Here is a 17,882-nt window from a genome sequence, read left to right on the forward strand (position 1 = left end):
GTGAAAGAGAGGTAATCACATCTTTTCTGGGCACAAAGTCTAGTGTTTCAAACATCAGTCAATGATGACAAGATAATGTGTGAGTTTAGCATGGAATGCTTGTGTGTGGATGCAGTTTTGTATGTGTGTTGACAAAAGCCCAGCCAAGGAGAGGCTCGGGGAGGGAGGGAGAGAGAGCATTCAGACTCAGAACATGAAATAATGTTGCATGAAACCTGCACACATCTTTTAAATCATTAACATGAATCAATAAACACGAGTTTATCTGGCATGGATATTCTTTTATATTATAAATCTGGGACTAATCCATGTCAGTCAAGTTAATTCCTGAATTCTGGATACTAAGTTAAAGCAAATGGCTCCCATATTGATCTAATCTCATGTATTAAACTGCCTTTTTATTTACTATTGGAAAAAAAAAAAAAAAATTAAAAAACGTGACCAGATTCAAATAGTTTTTTGTCAGTTTTCTGATTTGTTTCATCTCGCTGTTGCAGGCACAATTCAAATTAACACCACTCACTGTGCAAGCAAGTCAAAAGAAATACCAACACACTACTCCCTGACACAGGTCTGTATTTCATCTAACTTAAATCTACTGTGGCAGATTTTTATAAATCAATGCAGTTGTTTTGCACTGAGATCATGTAACCAGTCCTCCGAGGCCTCGGCTGAATAAAAGAGCCACTGCCAAACATCTGCAGCTTACATAACCAAAGGCCTGGCCAGTTGAAAAAACAGCGCAATCACTCATTTCATCAGTAGAAATAATAGTGGCTGGAATTTGGCCAGAGGCAGTGCAACATTTCATAATCATGAGGACTGGCCAAGTGGTGATATAAGTTACACTTTAAGGTTTTTCTATGCTACATTTCGGGCAGTATATTGGTAGATGGTAATGGCGTGCTTAAAGCAGTTTTTTGTTTTGGGGTATTGAAACTTAAGTAAGTCAAAATCCCAAATGATCCCCTGTAAAATTGGGGATTGGGCAAAAGACCTTCTAGCTAAATACACTGTTTCCATCCAAGTTTTGAGGAGGCTAAGAGGGCACAACATGGAAAAAAGTGCATTTAGCTGAGTTTTGGGTAAACTGAGTGTTTTGTCCACCCACATGAATATAATGCAATCCAATCCAACACCAACACCACCTCCAACCTAAAGTACCAAAAAGTTGAATCAACAAGCCTCACAAAGAGTATTTTGTGAAGGTCAGTTGTATTGGATTGCAATAAAGTGATATTGGATTAAGGTTTCGCATTGTGGAGGCTGCACCAAGTAAATTACATCACTTAAGGCCGTTTACTTGCGAATTAAGTTTTAAATTACTATTAAAAAGCAGATAAACTGTAAACAAAGTTAAATTTGAGAAGCTTGTCTCTGACCAGATGTTAAAGCGAGACTTTGCAACTATGCAAGACAAAATATCACATTGTTCCTCTTACAAATGAAAAGTTGAATTCATTATAAGCTCAGTTCAGACCACCGATGGGTTTTGGTGACACAGCTTTGCCTGGTCTGGTATGACCAGCAGCCTATTGTGGCTGCTATTATTTAATGTTAGCAAACTTTTTGAATATTGCTGTGTACCTGACATTACTGGGGCAGTTTTTCTGCTTTATGGTCCCATTCTGTCACTCTCAGTCAGATGGGTCACCTGATGATGGTCTTTAAAGCAGCTTTAATCATTTTTTTATATTAACAATGTATGAAATGGCTGTGTGTAATGTCAGAGGACTACGCTCATAGTGATGAACCTACTGAAAATTTTCACCCGACTGCGATTCTCCTCAGCTTTACGGAGCTTTATGGCAAGTTTCAGCTCATTGTTTAACTGTCTGACCTGCAACTTTGCTGTTTGGTTCCAGAGCAAGCAGCTGTTTTAAGAAAAAAAAGCTCTAAAAACCCCACTGCACGCTACCTGCTCAGCACCAAATGGCAAACAGACACAGTAAGCCACTATCTGGTGAACAAAGTGAAGCAGCTGAAGAGACAGATGTTTCCCTCAGGAGTTGATACGGACCAAAAACAGAGCTAGAGAAGAGTGAATATTGGGCTTATGTTCACCAGTTGGACAGAAACAAGACTCCAAATAAATGATCTTGCTCCGTAATTGCTGGATGTGTAAATAAGCAACTGTTTGCTAACAAGTTTCTATGTATCAACTTAAAAGATGATGATATGACAGTGTTGTGTTTGCAGCTTGTTTCCGCTAAACCCAAATGACCCAAAAAATATGTTAATGCAGGTTTAAGGCAACTACCCGAAAACACACAAAATGAACTAAAATCACTTTATTTTAGTGCATAGTTTTGTTAATGCCTTAAAAATAACACACTTGTTTAAATTAGTATCTCTTGAGAAGGACGTTATAAGCAACACCTTTCAGTTAGAAAGCAATATACTGGTGCAGTACATAATGTTATGTTACATTTGGCCTCCTCCTGCCTGTCTTTCCTCTCTCACACCCTACCAGTTTCTCCCACTGTGAAATAGAAGCTGCTCTAATTTTTCCACCACAATGCCTCACATCCATCCCTTGATAAGCTCGCCTTAATCCTCACAGCAGAAAATAGTGGGGAACTCCTTGTCTTGCCAGTCTGCCAGCAGCTAACCAAACAGTGCACTCAGTTAATAATAGCCAGCCATCTTTGTTTAGGGCCTTGTTCTCAGACATCCAAGCCCCACTAATTGGCCAATATCCAGTTCTGGGACTGATACCTACATAATGATGGCGATTTCATTAGAGAGCACAGGTAGGCTTGCCAGCTCATTTAGAGAGTCAAATAGACTATGGTTATGGCTCTGAACATGATCACTGAAGCCAACACTATTTAAGTACTTCCTTTGCTGTAGCAAACAACAAGGATAGAACAGAGGTAATGCCTCTGTAATGCAAGGCACTTAACCGGTTACTTAAGGCAAGGAAGGCTGATATCATGTCTCTAATTGGTTAATTAATGAGTTAAAACCAGAGATGACACATTAAATGTTAGGTTCTAAAATTAGGCTACTGGTGTGAGCCCATTTGACTGGCTTAGAGAAGACCTAGACCTGACAGACCCAAGGCTGTTGATTTGCCCTGTACCCGTACACAGACCTCCTCAGCTCCAGAGCTGTAGCCTACTTAGCAGCGAATGGCTGTATTGTCACAGTGTGTAGTTTCATGGATGAGGACAGGGACTATTTCTTCAGTTATTTCCTCCTTTTTGTCTTTCTTAATTCTTCACCTCTCCATTATTTCATCACTGTTCTGATCACATCCTTTTGCTGATTTTCAGCCCAGGCATCAAACCTGATATTTGACCTGACAGCAGTCTCACTCTCTCCTGAGTCCTCCCTCAGATGGGGAGGATTGCCCGATATAAAATGATCAGCGTTGGGATTTGCGGGTTAAGGGCGCTTAGAGCAGGGGTTTTAATGTCATGACGTCACATTAATTAGCGGCAACTTTGATCCTTTCAGCCTCTAAGCCGCACTCTGTCCTGTTTACCGTCGGGATGCGTTAGTGACTCCATCGGGGACCGTGGAGGAGAATGCGCGTCTGCACAACCGGATGCCACTGATCCAGCCGACCCTGTAGGCCACAGCGCATCTTCCCTCTCTGCTTTTTTTTTATATATATAAATTTGCCCGCAGGTGATGCTTTTGTAAGGAAGACGACTGGAATACAAAAGTAGAGTTCAAAATGGCAGACAAGGATAGTGTGGAGAAATACCTGGAGAACAACCCACAGTTCGCCAAAGAATACTTTGATAAGAAGTTGCGCGCGGAAGCCTTGTCCGCCGCGTTTTCCGCACCTGTCGATGTCAAAGACACCGCTTCCTTCAAGGATATTAACTCGGTGCAAGAGGCCGCCATCATCTTCGAGCTGATCCAGGAGATGCAGAAAGTGGATTGCATGGAGAAGTCCCTTCACAAAGTTTTGCAAAGAGTTGCCATGATCATACAGGCCGACAGGCTCAGTTATTACATGTCCCGGTCGAGAAACGGAATACCTGAGCTCTCCACTTGCCTCTTTGACGTGACTCCAACATCCAAATACGAGGCGAACTTGGTCGATCCGCAGAGTGAAATTGTGTTTCCATTAGACATGGGCGTTGTCGGTTTCACCGCGCAGTCCAAAAAGCCACAGAATGTCCCTGACATCACACAGGTGAGAAGTAAATGCCCGCGCGAAGCTGGAAAGTTGTGTGCGCGTGCTCCTGAAGCTGTCAAAAAGTAATATACAGAGGTGTCCCTGTCTCTGCACAGAAAATAGTTCAAATTACTATTTTAAAAACTTAAATTCCACATTTGTATATGTTTTTGAAAGTTATTGGCAAGTCTGTCCCTAAATCTGTCAGAAGTAGATCTATAGTTTATTTTCCTAAATGTGTGCACAGCGTTAGGTTTTCAAATTTGGTCAGACTAAGAAATTACCACCACATTTGTTAATATTCTCTTGACTTAATAAAATGAACATAAAGTTACCAAACAATATACAAATGATACACAATTTGTCAAAATAAATGATAACAGGAAATGGAACAATGTAGTTTAATATTCTTCTACATACTAATGGGGTGGGCATCAGTTAAATGCTGCAGATATCATAATTATGATAACTATGTTGTCCAAATCCACCATCCCTATTAGATTTTGCAGCAATCGCTCAAAAATGTCACAGAAGAATATGATTATTACTGGCCCATCTTGTCCACTGACAAATGCTAATGTTGCCTGAATGTTATTAAATAGTGGAATGCTGATGACTTACTAAGCCACTAGGCCTAATCATAGTTTATATATTAAAAACAAAGACCAGACTAACTTATTTGTAAGGAGGTCAGTGTTAGATGCATTATGCATTGTAATCTTTAAATGTGACAGGCAGTTGATGAGTTTAGTATGTATGTATAACAACACTGAACTGCATCATATTAAATTAATAGCGTAATTGTATGCGTGTGATGTTGTATATCCACCTTTAACCAGACCTGATGTGATGTTTTCTTTTTCTCTCGGCACAGAATAAAAAGTTCTGTGACTTTGTGGACAAACAGACCGGATACAAGACCAAATGCATGCTCACTTTTCCCATGATTGCTGAAAAAGAATGCATTGGAGTTGTCATGGCACTAAACAAAATAGGAGAAGCTAGTTTCACTCCAGAGGACGAGGCGGTAAGAATACACACATGTACATTTGACTTACTGAGTCAGCTGGGGAACAGGGTAGTGTTTTCCACAAGGTACAAGGATTTTGACCCTTATAGTATCAGAAATTGGGACTCTGAGTGTATTTATTATGTCTTTTTTGTCTCGAGTAACAGCTAAAATATAACTTCTCTTTGTAGCTCCTGATCAGATCCACAGTTAATTTTCTGCTAGTCTTTAGGAGCCTATTCTCTGTCATTTGAAAACTGCATCTAAATAAAGATTATTTCTGTAATTACATCTCACCAGTAGGGTGCAAAAAAAATCCCATTATGTCAGCAGGAGCCAATCAGACCTGACCGACTTAGTGTTGCTGCTTTTGAGCATGCGACTTAAAAAGAAGTCTAATGATTTAACTCTGAAAATGATCTCTGTAGACTATATCAGAGAAAAATCACCACTACTCACACTGAGGCACAGTTCCATATAGAATGAGCAGGCTCAGATGGAAATTATGCTTTTACAGCCACAATTGAGCTTGATTCTTATTTACAGCGTAATGTAGAGAAGAATATAAAGACATCTAAGTAGATGATTGGTGGAAATGATGCACAGGGAAAGGCTTTATCTGCTAAAGATGCATTATAATGTCTGACATTGCTGTACTCTCTCTGTCATGTATATAAACAGCAAGATAATGACTTACTAGGTTGTTTACTTCTCTTTTTCTTTACATATTATCTCTATCAGATGCAAATCTTGCATCTGCAAGATGTAAACAGTTCAAGATCTAAGAAAAATAGACTCAGTTCTTACTCAACAGACACATATTTTTCACTTTACCTTATCTGGTTGTGAAAAGATTTGGTAATCCCCAGAGTAGTGAAATTGTACCAGCCTTTAAAGACTGAAAGATTGTATGAAATGTATATATATATGTAAATATATGTACAGAAAATGTGTAATCTATGTAAAGATGAAAAATTTGGATTTAAATGACTTTATGAAGTTTAAAATAATTCAATATTTACTGATGTGTCCGACACAAAACTAAATCTCATCATATCTGTGCAACACTCTGAGGTTACATACTCCATACTACTACATACACCTATCATATTATTCCTGAGTTCAGTTATAGGCTATTATATGACAAGTCACATATTTCCTGAGGGAAATTTAGCTGATCTGTACGTCTCAAAGAAAAGTTGTGCCACAGTCTTGAATCTCTTGTTGTGTATTGATGAAACCTCTAATCTGATTTGGTCCTCAGCTCTTCCACAAGTACATGAACTTTGCTCAAGTCATCACCCTGCAGTACCACACAGCCTACATGTTCAATGTGGAGTCCAGAAGGAGTCAGGTAAACTGAACTGATGTTATTTAAAAAAAAAAAAAAAAAACTAGCTCTAATTATCATTTGAGTTTGGAAATCGACATGAGAATGGGTCAGGTGTCTCTTCTGTCAGATACTTAGTTCAGGTACCAACAGAGCTCGTACTGTACACCATAACCCGACAAATAATTCCTTGCCTTCCATCCTGTTTCTCTGGCTAGGTGCTGCTTTGGTCAGCCAGTAAAGTGTTTGAAGAGTTGACAGACATTGAGAGACAGTTCCACAAAGCTCTCTACACTGTAAGGATCTATCTAAATTGCGAACGATACTCAGTTGGCCTGCTGGACATGACCAAAGAGAAGGTTGGTCTTACAGAATATATTAGATTTTAGAGACAGGATTGAATCAATTACATTTACAACTGCAGGCATAAATAACCTAAAACTATTATTATCTATGTTTTTTCCCCTCAAGGAATTCTATGATGAATGGCCAGTGAAACTGGGAGATGTGGAACCCTATAAAGGACCAAAAACACCAGACGGCAGGGTAACACACCCATTTTTCTCATGAAACCATATTTGGTTACATGTGTCACTTAAAATGTTACTATCTTCACTTTTCTATATTCTTTCTATAGTGGGAAGGCGATCAATCATTTCTAACAGGCCTCTGCTTTTTATTTAGGAAGTCATCTTTTACAAGATCATTGACTACCTCCTGGAAGGCAAAGAAGAAATCAAAGTCATACCGTGAGCAGCATTATATATTATACATGCTATGAACAAATCTACTCAAACAAATATGATACAAAACAAAATACAGCATACTGTAAAATAAATGACTTATTTCTGGATAAATGTCATAACTTAGGTTTTGATCTCACTTTCTGTCAAACAAACTACATTTAAAGTCCATTTATCATAGTTAAGAAAGTGTAGGCATCCTATATTTTTTAAAACACATAAGGAATTCATGCTTGTCCACCTTCATGCTTTAACTCTGCATCTATCCGCCATTTGTATCACAGACAATTCTGAGAGTCTGTAGAGTGTTATTTGGCTCTGGTACTAACATGAAGCACTGGCTTTGAATTGAAAGTGGAGTTTCTGTAGAGGGAACATCTGCATGAGATTCAGCACTGTTTAACATGCCTCTCAGGGAACAACCTGCTGACACAGCTCTGTATGTTCCTCTCTTTTTCACACTCTTTCAGTGGTCCACCCGCAGATCACTGGGCTCTAGTTAGTGGACTACCAACCTACGTTGCAGAAAATGGCTTTGTAAGTGTCTCACAGCTGCTGCAGGGCAATTCATTATCAGAAGCATTAGGACAGTAAAGGAATGAAAATGGAGGGGAACTGACTTGTAGAACAGCCACAGAGACATATCAACAATGAATGTAGAAACATACAGTAAGAATGTAATGAAACACAGGGTGAAGGGACACATTCAGTGCAATGTGATAGAGCTTGAAATACACATTCAGGCACCTCAGTGTACCTCAGTTTTTGTCCAAAAACTCATCCAACTGTATCTATATGCAGGTAACAGGATGGTATCTAGTGGACTGTATATACCGTAATGTGATATACCACATATCCTACGTGATACACCACATATCCTATGGGATGCCACATATCCTATGTGGTATATATATGTGGATAAAAAGCTTTACTATAATAATTTTCATCTATTATAACCTCATAACAATTTATGAATTTTACTGCACCGCAAACATGAACATACTGCAATGCAAAGTAATTTTAAACACAAGTTACAACAATAAAAGGGAGAAAACATATTTAGATTTTAAAAAATCATTAAGATTAATTAGAAATAGCAGTAATTTGTAAAATATACGAAGTAATGAATTTTCATGATGACCCACATTTATTTCCTGCGACTGTCTACAGATTTGCAACATGATGAACGTGGCTGCAGATGACTACTTCACTTTCCAGGTGAGCAGACTTTTACAGTCCATTAAATTTTCTGTCCACACATCAGACACACACAATCCAATGTACATACACCTTGGTATGCACTACATAGCCGATTCCACATATGCGCTCAGTGGAATACAAATCATACAATCTGTTATACAGATTTTGACATACAGGTATATTCCGATCTTCCCTGTACATTTTGAAGATTTTACATGATGCCATCTTGAAGCATTCGATTCTAATGTCTTTCAGAAAGAGGCTGTGGATGAGACGGGTTTTCTCATCAAGAATGTCTTGTCGCTGCCCATTGTCAACAAGAAGGAAGAAATTGTGGGCATTGCCACGTTCTTCAACAGAAAAGACGGCAAGCCATTTGATGAACATGATGAACAGATCACTGAGGTGAGCACCAAGTATTCTGTGTCTCACTGTTGTAGACGCACTCTTGTCAACACTCTGCACCACAGGTTTCCTCTATGAAGGCAAATATTTGTTCTGATTTTGGAGCATTTTGCAGCACAAATTTGCATATTAATGAAGAAAACGTCCATTAGACTTAAAAATACTGTATGTAGTTTGCTGGGGTGCCATCCATGTCTTAGGCGAAGACAAGTATCTATAAATAATTCCAAAAAATGTCCAACAGGAAATAAATTCACTGTTTGTTCTTTTGTGTCTTTCATCATCATCTCTCTCTCTCTTACTCTGTCTAAGTTTGTAAGTTATATTATTATTTCTTATCCAGTCACTCACTCATTCACTCACTGTGTATGCTCCAGGCCCTGACACAGTTCCTGGGATGGTCGGTGCTAGTTTGTGACACCCACGACAGGCTGAACCGTATGGAATGGAGGAAAGACATCGCTCAGGAGATGCTCATGTACCAGACCAGATGCACAAAAGATGAGCTGCAGTCCATTCTGGTCAGTATTTCCACCACATCTTTTTCTCCAGAAGCCTACCTTTGACTTTTGCTCAAGAGGCCACTCAAGCAGGAATTAAAAGCAATCAAAGGTTAATGCACTGTGAATAGCATATTGAATAGCAATCCTCTAAAAGCTATTAGCTAAACTATTAGAGGACTAATAGAAGGCCTGGTGGATCATTTAAGCACTTGACAACTAACAGTTTACAAGGTTGCTGCTTGGAGCAACCTTGTAAAGTTGAAGTGAAGTCTGAAAACACAATCAATATATAATCATGATGAACATATTATTGTATTTTCTGCTTTTTGTTGCCAATCCATAGGAATTCAAGCTGACTCAGTTGTTGTAAATTGGTCTTGATGATGGCAGCACATTCATGGGAAGAATGTAAATGTCATTACAAATGTTCTGTTCTCTCTTTTCTAACCAGAACACCAAAGAGAAGTTTGACGCAGAACCTGAGGACTGTGACCAGAAAGAGATGTACAAACTATTGGTAAGCTTTGTTTGAACCTTCAGGGCAAAAACTTGAAATGAAACGATACAAAGGATTATTACTTTACTCACTCAGTCACAGGCAAACCAAATAAATGCATAAATAAATGAATAAGATTAGAAATTTGCATATTTAGTACTTAATTCATTTAATATCATTTGGGATATTGGGAGCCTAATTCCCAAATCAAATTAAATTCCCCTGAAAAATGTTAAATAGTGCTTTTTTAAAAATTCTTAAGCCTGTCACTTAATTCTCTGACATTTTAATCATGCATTCATCTGTGCTTTTTTAGTATTGATTGGTTCATGAATGTCTTCCTTGTGCTTTGTGTTTTTGTTCAGAGAGCAACCTGCCCGGTGGCCGATAATGTCGACGGAGAAAGCCTGTACCTGTTCTCCTTCAGCGACTTCCCCGTTTCAGAGCATGGCCTCATCAAGGCCGGCATTCGCATGTTCTTTGAGCTTGGAGTTGTGGAAAAGTTCAAAGTTCCCGCCGAGGTGAGTCACGTACTCAGCATTCTGAGATTTCAGTGAGCCTGGCGGTGCAAATAGTCCATAGGATCTGGGGGAATATCTCCTTCATTCATTATTCCCCCCTAAAAATCTGTGATTTTATTCAGTATTTATTTTAATTATAAAAACAGGTTTATCAATATACCAATAATTTAAAATCACAGTGAAATCACATTTTTAATTGGCTCTTTATCATTTTCTGTCCTTGCCATAAGATAACCCTGCAGTGAATTACTTGTAAAAATCATTTGGAACCAGTTCTTTTTTGAAATGTGGGTGGTTTAAAATATGTGAGGAACAGAAAGAAACAATGCGCCTCAGGGATGCAGAAAGTTCATATCTGTGAATCAGTTGGGGTGATGGGTAAATTGCCATGGGTCTATTTTGTGTGGGAGAGAAGTAGATGTTTTCCTTAATTGGCCTCTCGAAGCATGCCGTGCTGTTGGTACAAATATGGGTGATACTCAGTGGTGGGTTTCCTTGGGCACTGGGACAAAAGCGCACTTTTTAAAAACATGGCCACATCGGACTGCATCGTGGCCTCATCTGAACTCTCCTCATGATAAAATATTCTATTCTTCTCACTTCCTTTCCCATCCTCCCCTTCTGTCTCTGCTCTCTCACTCGTCCACTCAGACGCTAACCAGGTGGATGTACACGGTGAGGAAGGGTTACCGTGACATCACCTACCACAACTGGAGGCACGGCTTCAACGTAGGCCACACCATGTTCTGCCTGCTGCAGGTAATGCACTAACAACATCAGCTGTTTCTACTGTACAGCCCAACACCTACAGCTCACTACACAACACTGACCTAAAGCTTATAAATAAATCTTCCTAGCTGTGCTAGCTAAATTTCTCTCCTTTCATACACATATTTTTTCAGAGTGGTGACAGTTTAACAGACCATTGAGTCTTACGAGAATGTGTGTAAACCACTCATATAGGCCTATAACATGTTTTGTCCCTTCACAAAGCTAATTGAGAATTGCACCAATACAGTGGAATATAGTCCACATTAAGTATTTACAATGACAGCATAACAGAGCTTTAATATCCTTTAAATGAGTATTTAAGTATTTTAAAAAGGCTTCTAATGAGCATAACATTACATTGTGTACATTTTTATAGGTATAGGTCACAATCTACACCACACTAACACATGTCTGCACAAAATAATCCATGATTTGTCTCTTCTCCATATAGACAGGGAAGCTGAGGAAGTACTACTCTGATCTAGATGCCTTTGCCATGGTTGCTGCTGCTTTCTGCCATGATATCGACCACAGAGGAACTAACAATCTCTACCAGACAAAGCAAGTTGAAACGTTTCATTCTGTGTGTGCTTGTGTGTGACCTGCACGTAAATTGATCTTCCTCACTCTCCTCGTTTTTTGTCCGTAGGAGCGCACATCCTCTGGCCAAACTTCACGGCTCTTCCATCATGGAGAGGCACCACTTGGAGTACAGCAAGACGCTCATGGCTGAAGAGGTATGACACGTCATTGGTTGAGAAGTTAAATATTAGTCTTATTAAATACAAAGGAAACACATTTTGACCAGTTTTCATTGTCTCTTGCAGAGCCTGAACATCTTCTGCAACCTTCAGAAGCGTCAGTTTGAGAATGTGCAGCACTTGTTTGATGTCTGCATCATCGCCACTGATCTGGCCCTTTACTTCAAGTGCGTTGTCTGAAATACTCTAACCACTCAATGTTTGTCTGTCCTTCTCTTGAGATGACTGACTCAGTGGGTCTCATGGAATCAATTTGTGTATTTGCTTATGAGTTATTTTGACTGACTGACTTTGGCTCACTGTCTGCCTGTTTGTGCCCACACAGAAAGAGAACCATGTTCCAAAACATTGTGAACGCCACAGAGCCGATGACAGATGAGAAGGAGGCCCAGTCCTATATTGCCAACAACCCCATCAGGAAGGAAATTGTCATGTATGTATCTCACGCTAGCAGAAAACAACACAGTGGTTCAAGAAATGCTGGTCTGGTTTATTTTAAAAATATATTTATACATATATATATAATATATATATGACATTTTAGAAATAAAGAAATGACTGTATATACTCCATGCTTCACTGTATGTATTTGATATATACAGGGCTTACATAATTGATATTCTATCACCAAATAACTATTTTAGTAGTCATACAGCAAGTACTGTCATACTGCAAATCATCAGCTTCAGTAGCATCTTCCCTTTCCTGACTGTCTGTCTCTCACCTCCAGGGCCATGATGATGACAGGTTGTGACCTGTCAGCTATCACCAAACCCTGGGAGGTACAGAGCAAGGTGGGTGGCCTTCACTGCCTTCACATGTGGTCATTTAGAAATATATGGGGAAGCTTGCAAGAAGCAAAAACACAGTAAGCGCAGGAGCAAATATTACAGAGGTTGTGTTTTACAAATTGCATTTACAGTATCCTGTTTTTCCTCAGCTTGAAATATGCTTAATTCAAGCTACAGTCTGACAAGACTTAGCTCAATAATTTAAATATATGTATAAGGCAGCAATATATATATATATTTTTTAAATAAAGTGGGTACAATAGGCAATTGTTTGCCATCACCTGAATGTGTTAGTTGTTTGTATTGTTACTTTAACAATGGATCAGATTCCCCTCAGGTCAAAATGTTCAGCTTTACTGAATGTAAAAAACAAGCTTCATATTTATAACTGACAGGAGAGTTCCCAACCTGATCCTGCATAAATACTGAACATTGAGAGTAAAATGGGGTCAAGCTTATTTTTTGCTACTTATCTGCACTCATTACCTCCCTTTATTACACCTTAATTTCCTTGTCTCATTCTTTATTCCGCTGTCTGTGCATTTGTCTGTGTGTCTCCAGGTGGCTCTGATGGTTGCTGCTGAATTCTGGGAACAGGGAGATTTGGAGAGATCTGTTTTGGACCAACAACCAATTGTAAGGGTTCTTCTTCTCTTCCCTTCACGTAATTTTTCTCAGGAATTTGGACAACTGTTTATCTTTATCTCAACTTAAAACTCTCCCCTCTCTCCGTCTCTCTCAGCCCATGATGGACAGAAACTGTGCTGAACAGCTGCCCAAGATGCAGTGCGGTTTCATTGACTTTGTGTGCTCATTTGTATACAAGGTAAGCTTTCACACCGTACTGTTGCGCCATTTTTCCTACGAAAAAACACTAGTACAGATATTATAAACAATGAAGGGGAAGTAATAGTTTAAAGACATTTGTTTATTAGTTTTTTTGCAAAGGGAGTCTGGCCTATGCTCCGTGTTGCAACAGTTCATCTGTATCTGTTGAAATTTAGGCACACCCACAGTCTGACAGGGGTGTAAGGATTGAAGAACCAGAGTTGTTGTTGTAGCTTCAACTATCTAAGGCTGGATATCAGGATGTTGAGAGATGAACCTGTTGAACCCAGCTGGCCCCCAACAGGAATGTCAGCAAGCTGTTTGTCAGTCAGGATGGTATTTGGACAAGACGGCACACATAGGCTACATCCATAACAATGAACATATGTCAGGCAGTCTAAGAGAGATACCATGAAATCGCAATGACAGAAATCATCCTTCTTTTAAGTTTTTCATCTTTAAGTGCCCCCACAAATATGAGTAATAGATACATAAATTCAGTATGTTTTCCTTCATTTGTCAGGAGTTCTCCAGGTTCCACAAAGAGATCACACCCATGTTCGACGGCCTGAACAACAACAGGTCACACTGGAACGAGCTGGCTGAGGTATACAATGCAAAGATGAAGGCCATCGAGGATGAGAAGAAGAAACTGGAAGAAGAGGAAGCCAAAAAAGGTAGAAAACATGGTTGAATGGATCTATAGATCTGTGTATATCCCAGATGATGAAGTGTTCAGTGTTGAATCATCTCACATTAACATACCCTTCTTTCTTTTGTTTCTCCAGCTGGCGGAGGTGAAGTGGGGAAGTCAAAAACCTGCATCATCTGCTAAATTTCTTTGTTGCTTGGATCTGGGCGGGTGCAATCTGGTTACAACTAATCTAGGGTACTCTAGCCTTTTCCAGTCAGACGAATCATCTAGTTGGACCTTGACTAGGCTAGCTTGATCTGGTCTGATCTACACCAGTGTAGTTCTTTCTGGTTAGGTGCTTGTCCGCTCTGGTGCTGTCCAACCAGTCCCTGTTTGGTCCAGTCTAGCCTACTTTAGTCTAGTGTAGTTGGGTCTGGTCTGCAGTCAAGTCTGGATTAGGCCAGCCTAACCAGCATCCAAGGAGGGAAGAGTCAGAAACATCATCGAGAATAATGCGGGGACTCTGACTGCAAGAGAAGCCGACTCTGAAGATGTGATGTTTTTGAAACTTCCTCCTTCCTCTGCTTCTGACAACACAGCCATGGACATTTGAAAGCAATACATAAATGGACAACAATATCTCCTTTCAGTATAGCAATAATATAAATACTGCTGATGTGTATGGTTTGAAAGAATGGTTGGATAAATATAAAAGCTGTAAGCAAAAGTAAAGTTGAAATACAGATACTAACATAGCTGAAAAAGGGTGCTGCATGTGCTGCAGGTGGGGTTTACACATGCCAAAGCAAAAGTTTTCAGACAGTGTTCCTATTGGCAGTCAGTTAGCACACATTATCTTGTACTGTAGGTTGCACAATGCACTTAGCTGCTGCTGTTTTGACGGTGGCAGGCCATGAATGGAGGGCAGGCAGGGACAATAACAACGTAACTTTGTACTTAATGACATCAAGCGGAAGAGGTTAAAAATGATGCTAAAGTAGCATGGGTACCACTTAGTGAGTTGAGAAATGAACTCCTTGAACCTGAAGGATATGTTAATGTCAAAAAAGAAACTTGAAGCCTAGATACTACAACGAGTGACAATGCTCAACCAACAAGGGCTGATGTTCTCTTACCTCAAAAGGCGCTGATCAGTTGTGTGAGGGTATATTTATTTTGATATGCAATCTATCTACTTACATATATATATTTTTTGGATTCTTTTAAGAATTTTGTACTTGAGTCAGGATGGAGACAAGCTTTGAGAGAGGACGTTCTGAATCTGTGAGCAAACGCATGCTAAAATCACAGAAAATGTGTTGAATATGTGCAACCTGGAAAAATAACCTAAAAAATTGTATTATATATATATATACATATAATATTTACACCAATATTTAGAGCAAACTTACAATTCCATATCAATTCACAAAATGTACTTCTTTTAAATGTACACAATTTCACATGTATATAGTTTATGATATAGAAATTGTGAAATGTAAATTGTGTAAACTTATTGTAAGAATAACTAAAGCATAAAATGGATATAAAGGATGTCAAAGTAAGCTTTGCTTCTTTTGTGGAGGCAGGAGTTGCAGTCGGTCAGACAGTATACAGTAGATCTACCTCTCCTGTAAGAAGATTTGATTGTCAGCCAGCGCTTGAGATCCGCACAGCTTTAGACTTTAAATACCCTTCTTACAGAGTAGGTAAAGCAGGCTACCAAAGCCTTATCATATGTATGTGCAGACGACGTGTGTTTGTAATGTGGCAGATGCAGCTGTAGCATCATTGATCATATGACTGTACAGGCCAAAGTCCTCTGCTTCTCTCTTCACTGATGCAACAGTGAGATCAATCGTGCAATAACTGCTGACTGAATGATGTCAACTCAGTCTGAATATCTGCCACAATAGATCTCAATGTAAACCTGAACTAAACTTGATTTGATCAGGCATTTGAGTTGACAGTGCAACCCCTGCCCCCCCACCCCCCCTGCAATTTCTGAAACACTTTAAGCATTGTCCCTCCCTTGGGCAAACTTCTCAACTTCCTGTTACACAATGTCATCTCCTCTAATCAATGGGGCATCAATCAAAGGCACATAATCCTATCAGAATGGCTTTAGGACTACCTGGCTACTCCTTCTCTGCTTCTTGAGGTGAAGTGAGGAGGAGCTGTAGTGATCACTGCAGTCAGAACTGTGCAAATACATTGACTCAATCACCTCAAATGATATACTTAAATGATTTTACCATGAATTTACCACATTGTTAAAAGTCCTGCTGTGCACATTTTATATGAATGGTGACACTACTAGTTCTGACTTCAGTAAGAAAAAGGGCCCCCTTGCTTTGTGAGATACCAAATAACGCACTGCATACTTTTTACTTACCCATCAACTGTCATTCAGACATTAGAAACCTATTATCTGACATATGAAATGACCTCTACTGTATGTACGTGTCATGAGATGTAATATGTGTAAGCAAATAAAGGAATTTATGGAGAGATTTCTTTCAATATGAATATAGTATAGCACACGCACAAAAATGGTACACCTTATCTCTTATTCACACTTGTTTTGTTTACATGAAGGTTAGACAGAGACAGAGAGTGAACTTATGAAACCTTGAGCTTAGCTGCGACAGTGCTCGTTCTTAGTCATATATCGTGCAGAGATCTTAGAGGCTCCAAAGCTGGATGAGCCTCTGGGGAAAGAGGATCAGTGGATTGGTTCTGATCCCTGCCCGATACAATGTTGTCTGGCTGTGTTGTTCAACATCCTGTGTTCTATAGTCCGCAGATTGTGCACGCAGAAAGCTTGAGGTGGCATGTCATTATGTCATCATTTTAAAATAAACGTGTGCAGTCATTTAAAAGAGTAGGAAAGAGTTAGAGAGTAGTTTGAGTGCAGATGCTGCTGCCTGACAAGATGGGATATTTGACACATGGTAACACAAGACAAGCCCTAAAATCTGTCTTTTTTTTGGCACAGTTCAGCTCATCAATCCCTGAATCAACATGACCTTTCATTTCCCTCACTTGTGATTGATTGCCCCCTACATAAGCTGATCTCCCTCCAACTCTCTTCACAGGGCCCAGCTTGAAAATTTGTAAGGTTACAAAAGTTTTTGTTAGTGGGGATTTCTAAATTCCTCCCAGGACCTTCGTAAGGGCCATGAATGTGTGCACATATACAGAAAATTGATTTTCAACCAAGAAAACGGGTGTTGACAACACAATCGATCAACTATAAATACAACCAGGTGTACAAGTACAGCCAGGGGCCTAATCGCATCCCACCTCCACTTAAAAGCAACAGGCTGTTATTACTGAGTGTACCATTTACTACACTTAACCACCTGTTATCTTACTTTGTTAAGAATGACACAGAAAAATATGTCCCTTGAGAAAACAGAGAAGAAAGTTTAAAATGACAGATAGAGCAGTAAAGGGTAAAGTGTCTCTATCTAAGCCAAGGTCTATAATCTCCCAGCAATCTCATGCAGCTTCCTCCTCTGCAAGCCGAAGTCAAGGCAAGTGCTGCAATCTGTCCCCAGCAACAGGGATATCAAGCTAATCCTTGTTGTCTTTGTGTAAGAGCAGATGCTATCCAACACATTCACTCTTTTGTGTTACTACTCATTACTATTACTACAGTAATGGATTTTTACTCACATAAGATACAGTATGATATTCGATATTAGCACTAAACACAAAGTACAGCAGTACATGAAAAGTTAAAGCATCAC

General features: G+C 39.4%; 1 protein-coding gene across 1 annotated transcript; it reads left to right on the forward strand.

The window, feature by feature from the left end:
* The first annotated feature begins 3,408 nt into the window (after positions 1–3,408).
* On the forward strand, positions 3,409–16,640 carry pde6c (phosphodiesterase 6C, cGMP-specific, cone, alpha prime). Its single transcript, XM_067575914.1, has 22 exons — positions 3,409–4,153; positions 5,010–5,162; positions 6,409–6,498; positions 6,693–6,833; positions 6,946–7,020; positions 7,159–7,223; positions 7,688–7,754; positions 8,388–8,435; positions 8,673–8,822; positions 9,200–9,343; positions 9,777–9,842; positions 10,187–10,342; positions 10,994–11,101; positions 11,565–11,674; positions 11,763–11,850; positions 11,941–12,041; positions 12,200–12,307; positions 12,605–12,668; positions 13,227–13,301; positions 13,408–13,491; positions 14,017–14,170; positions 14,282–16,640. Exons 1-22 carry the CDS (start codon positions 3,686–3,688, stop codon positions 14,326–14,328), a joined length of 2,562 nt encoding a protein of 853 aa, XP_067432015.1. The 5' UTR covers positions 3,409–3,685; the 3' UTR covers positions 14,329–16,640.
* Positions 16,641–17,882: the final 1,242 nt, after the last annotated feature.

This window comes from Thunnus thynnus, chromosome 20 (assembly GCF_963924715.1).
Source record: "Thunnus thynnus chromosome 20, fThuThy2.1, whole genome shotgun sequence".
Lineage (NCBI taxonomy): Eukaryota > Metazoa > Chordata > Actinopteri > Scombriformes > Scombridae > Thunnus > Thunnus thynnus.